We start from the raw sequence: 4,662 nt of genomic DNA on the forward strand, positions 1-4,662 counted from the left end.
GAAATATGGTAAAAAAACCAAATAAAGTTGAAGAATCCAAAAATTTTAGAGTATTTATGTAAATTGATTTTTGTCTGAGGATATTCCAAAGCAAACAAACAAGCAACAAGAAAAATATAAAATAAATAAATAAATAAATAAATAAATAAAAGAAATAAACAACAACAGTGAAATACCCAAAAAGGAGTGTTAGGGGCAGCCACTTTTGTGATTTATAGCTAGAAGAAAGGGAATGCTTCTCCATCCATTTTGTTCATTCGTTCATTTTCTGATTCTGATTCTGATTTGATTTGATTCATTCTCGAGTGTGAGAGTCTTGTTATTAACACTACCATAACACAAACAAAACAAACCCGTTGCGCGTGGTTTTGCTTCTCTTCTTCTTCACTTTAATGCTGGGTTTGTATCCCTTCCTACCTAGATCTCTCATTTTCTTCATGTTTTAATTTTACGCAATTTCAGATTCTCTCTGTGTTTTTGTTTTTTCTATTAAAGCAGTAGAAATTGAAGGGAAAATGTAGAACACTGTTCTTCGTTTTGGCACATTTCCACATTTTCTTTTGTTGTTACCGTTTCTTTTTTTTTTTTAAGTTTGTGTTGATGTTTCTATGAACGCATAACGTTTGGCGGTTAAACTTTTTTTTTTTAAATTTTATTCAAGTTGGTTTTTTATGGCAAATGTAGCAAGTGTTTGAAGGATTTAGTTCTTTTTTTTTTTTTTGAGAATAAAAATAAAATTGAAAATTAGTTTCCTAATTTGCTAAGCTTTTATTGATACCGTCCATGTTGGGATTTCATTTCTTAGGTGTTTTGTTTTAGCATTTTAGGGAATCTGAGTAAGATACAGATTGTATTCAACTGTTTCTTTTTGCTGTGTCTATCTGTTTCCCTCGTGAATTAATTCAAATGAGTTTTCTGATAATCAGATATGAATGAACTTTGTAATTTTGTTCCAATATATTCAGGTGCTGTTTCAGAGTATCAGTAATGTGAATTTTGAAATGGATTTTCACACAAGTCTCTGTTAATGATCTTTAAGTTCAAGCTATTGGATTTTCTATTTGTGTATGCTGACTTAGTTTGTGATGGTGGTTTTGCTTTTAGCAGCTCTCTTCTAAGAAAGCAAAGTAGGATTCCCTGTTCCTTTTGTTGGCTTGTTGAGGATTTTTATGTTGTGTTCATCATCTTGTTTGCTGATAATTTTTTATTTATTATTCCAAGTTAAGTATGTGAACCTAACATTGATTGAACCTTTTTTTTTTTAATCTATTTGCAGCATCTTTATAATTACAGTTCTTTATGTGATATTGGGATATGGAGAGGGTTGCAGAGCTGAAGGCACCTCCACGGACCTTGCCTACACTGGTGGAGGTATCAAATGCACACATGGCTGCAGCAAAGGAGGCTGGTCAGAGACGAAATGGGCCGGAGGTTGTAAGTGTTCGTGTGAACTATGGAAGAGAAGTGAATCAGTTGTCAAAAGCCAGGGATATGCCTGCTATGCGTCTGGCTTCCATCAGAGAAGTGGCTCAGTTGTCAAATGCACGATTCTTTTTGGAAAGAGATGATATGGTATTCGAATCTCGGAGCTCTGAAGAATCTCTCTGTTTTGCCCCGGCACCCCCTGGAATGTGGAAAGGAAAGGCCTCTTTACTAGAACCAGAAGAACTGGTGCTTGATTTTGACTCATTGAAGAGAAGCAGTGATTCATTGGAGGACAGTGGTTCTAGTTCATTTGCCGGTGCCAGTCATCCCCCGGAACCTGTTGATACAGATCTTATGAGAACGGTCTATGTACCAATAGGTCAAGGCAAAGCTGAGGCTAGATGCTTAATGAAGAGCATGTCCATGAAGGGTCCTTTCATAGAAGATCTCTCAATTCATGTTCCTGCAAAGAAACCAAGCCCAGCTGTTGTATCCCCTGAAGAAAGTCTTGTTGAAGAATTTAATGACATGAGACATGTATCCTCACCAATTTGGGGTCCTCGAGAATCACAGAATACCGAGAACTCTATACTCCCTGCAGATTCTGAGGAAAAGGAATGTGTTTGGGATGCTTCTTTGCCTCCTAGTGGCAATGTGAGTCCACTTAGCAGCATTGATAGCACCGGCATTGTCAGAGCAATGAGCATCGTTAATAGTTGTGCAAGTACATATCGGAGTGACGCAATGACTAGTGATGGCATGCTTAGTTTAGACAGAAACTGTGATAGTACTAAAGGGAGTATAAGGGGGGATTCACTGGAGAGTGCGAAAACTAGTGCTAGTCGGCCAAGTGATAGCAGCGGCCTTAGTGATGACAGCAACTGGAGCAACATCACTGGTAGTGCCAATAAGCCTCACAAAGGAAATGATCCTAGGTGGAATGCTATCCTTGCCATCCGATTAAGGGATGGAATTCTAGGCATGAGTCACTTCAGGTTACTCAAACGACTTGGCTGCGGAGATATTGGAAGTGTGTATCTCTCGGAGCTGAGTGGAACACGCTGTTATTTTGCGATGAAAGTTATGGATAAAGCGTCCCTAGCAGTCAGAAAGAAGCTCACTAGAGCACAGACAGAGAGGGAGATACTGCAGTTGCTGGATCATCCATTTCTACCAACTTTGTATACACATTTTGAGACTGACAGATTCTCCTGTTTGGTGATGGAATACTGTCCTGGCGGTGATTTACACACTTTAAGGCAGCGCCAACCTGGGAAACATTTCTCAGAATATGCTGCACGGTATGTGTTATATTACCCAGTCAAATTTTTTTCCTTTAAGCTCTTTGTTAATTGATTTTCGTCATGGAGATCCTCTTTGTAATAGAGTGATCAACATTTCTGTGTATTTGTGTTTATGCGCATATAGTTATCATTCAATGACATGAAGAGTTACATTTCTTTAATCTGAAATGATGTTGCAAAATGTTCCTTAAACTATTTGAATTCATTGGCCACATGTAGCAATCGACAATATTATGCTTCTATTTACTGGATAGATGGAAATATTGTATATTTATATCTACTTCTTTGATATATTATCCTGTGCTCTGGCTGTGGTTGAAGGTTGAATACTTTGTATAATGCTCATCATTATTTTTTTGATTCTCTATATATGAGATAAAAAATTGGTATGTTGCTCTCTATGAATGTATGAATGTGTAATGATTTACATTGTCCTATTCTCTTGATGTAGCTTTTATGCCGCGGAGGTGTTGCTTGCTCTTGAATATCTTCACATGCTTGGAGTTGTATATAGGGACCTTAAACCTGAAAATGTCTTGGTCCGGGATGATGGTCACATAATGCTATCCGATTTTGATCTCTCCCTTAGATGCACCTTTTCTCCAACTCTTATTAGAACTTCTGATGGTGATCCTAAACGAGGTGGTGCATTTTGTGTCCAACCTGTTTGTATTGAACCATCATCAGCATGCATCCAACCTGCATGTTTCATTCCTAGACTCTTCCCTCAGAAAAACAAAAAGTCACGGAAACCCAGAGTCGAGCCTGGTTTGCCGTCCAGTACAATGCCAGAGCTTGTAGCCGAGCCAACTCAAGCTCGGTCTATGTCCTTTGTTGGGACCCACGAATACCTTGCCCCCGAGATCATTAAAGGAGAAGGTCATGGCAGTGCAGTTGATTGGTGGACATTTGGAATATTCTTGCATGAGCTATTATATGGCAAAACTCCTTTCAAAGGATCAGGAAACAGAGCTACACTCTTCAATGTAGTAGGCCAGCAGCTCAGGTTTCCCGAATCGCCAGCAACTAGTTATGCCAGCAGGGATCTGATCCGAGGATTGCTGGTGAAGGAGCCGCAGAATCGTCTTGGAGTTAAAAGAGGCGCAACCGAGATCAAGCAGCACCCCTTCTTTGAAGGTGTGAACTGGGCATTGATTAGGTGCAGCACGCCGCCAGAAGTGCCAAGACCAGTGGAAACTGAGCCGCCACCGAAGTTTGCACCCATTGATAATACTGCTGCTGCTGCTGCTGCTGCAGTTAGCAGCACTAGTAAGAGGATGGTAGGAACTGAGATGAGACCTGAGGGTAAATTTCTGGACTTTGAGTTCTTTTAGTGTGGATTCTTCAATCTGCTTTTTATTGTCAGCATTATAAGTTATGTTCACCAGAGCTTCCTAGTGTTACCTTGTAATTTGAGCTTACTTGCCTTATGGTAAGATTCCATTTCAGTTGGAAATATGATACCTCAAGTTTAGGGTAGGATTGATCTCCTTATTTGATACCTGAGTTCTTATGGATAATCCATAATTTAGTGTTGCAATACAGGATTAAGTGCTCCTGAGGAAAATCATGAATCCTATTTTACTTATTACATTTTTGGTCACTCTTTCTGATATTAGGTGTAGATGATGGCATTTGTTGTATGCTATTATGGCAATTAAATAGGATGCTTATAGACCAAAGATAAGGAAAAAAAATGAAACTCTTCAAGCATTATATACTTCAATCTAAAACTTTACTCCAAGGAAAGCAAGTACTCTATTTTTCACATTAATAAAAGACAACAAATACATGATGTGGAATCGGTTAATGAATGTTCATTGTTCAGGTGAAAGAGCATTTAATCAAAGCAAGAAAGGACAATAGGACCACTGTTCCCAAATGCTTTCCATTTTAAGAATATTATGATTATGACTACCTTTTAGTTGGTTTT

The 4,662-nt window shown here is 38.5% G+C and overlaps 1 protein-coding gene across 2 annotated transcripts; it reads left to right on the top strand.

The window, feature by feature from the left end:
* Positions 226 to 4,338, top strand: LOC107618569 (serine/threonine-protein kinase D6PK). Of its 2 annotated transcripts, none has more exons than XM_016320671.2 (3): positions 226 to 399; positions 1,277 to 2,726; positions 3,181 to 4,338. In XM_016320671.2, the coding sequence occupies exons 2-3, from the start codon at positions 1,315 to 1,317 to the stop codon at positions 4,061 to 4,063; spliced, it is 2,295 nt and encodes a 764-aa protein (XP_016176157.1). In that variant the 5' UTR covers positions 226 to 399; positions 1,277 to 1,314; the 3' UTR covers positions 4,064 to 4,338. The 2 variants fall into 2 exon arrangements, with proteins under 2 accessions (XP_016176157.1, XP_020965959.1); XM_021110300.1 differs by having other exon boundaries at positions 1,294 to 2,726.

Source organism: Arachis ipaensis, chromosome B09 (assembly GCF_000816755.2).
Source record: "Arachis ipaensis cultivar K30076 chromosome B09, Araip1.1, whole genome shotgun sequence".
Taxonomy (NCBI): domain Eukaryota; kingdom Viridiplantae; phylum Streptophyta; class Magnoliopsida; order Fabales; family Fabaceae; genus Arachis; species Arachis ipaensis.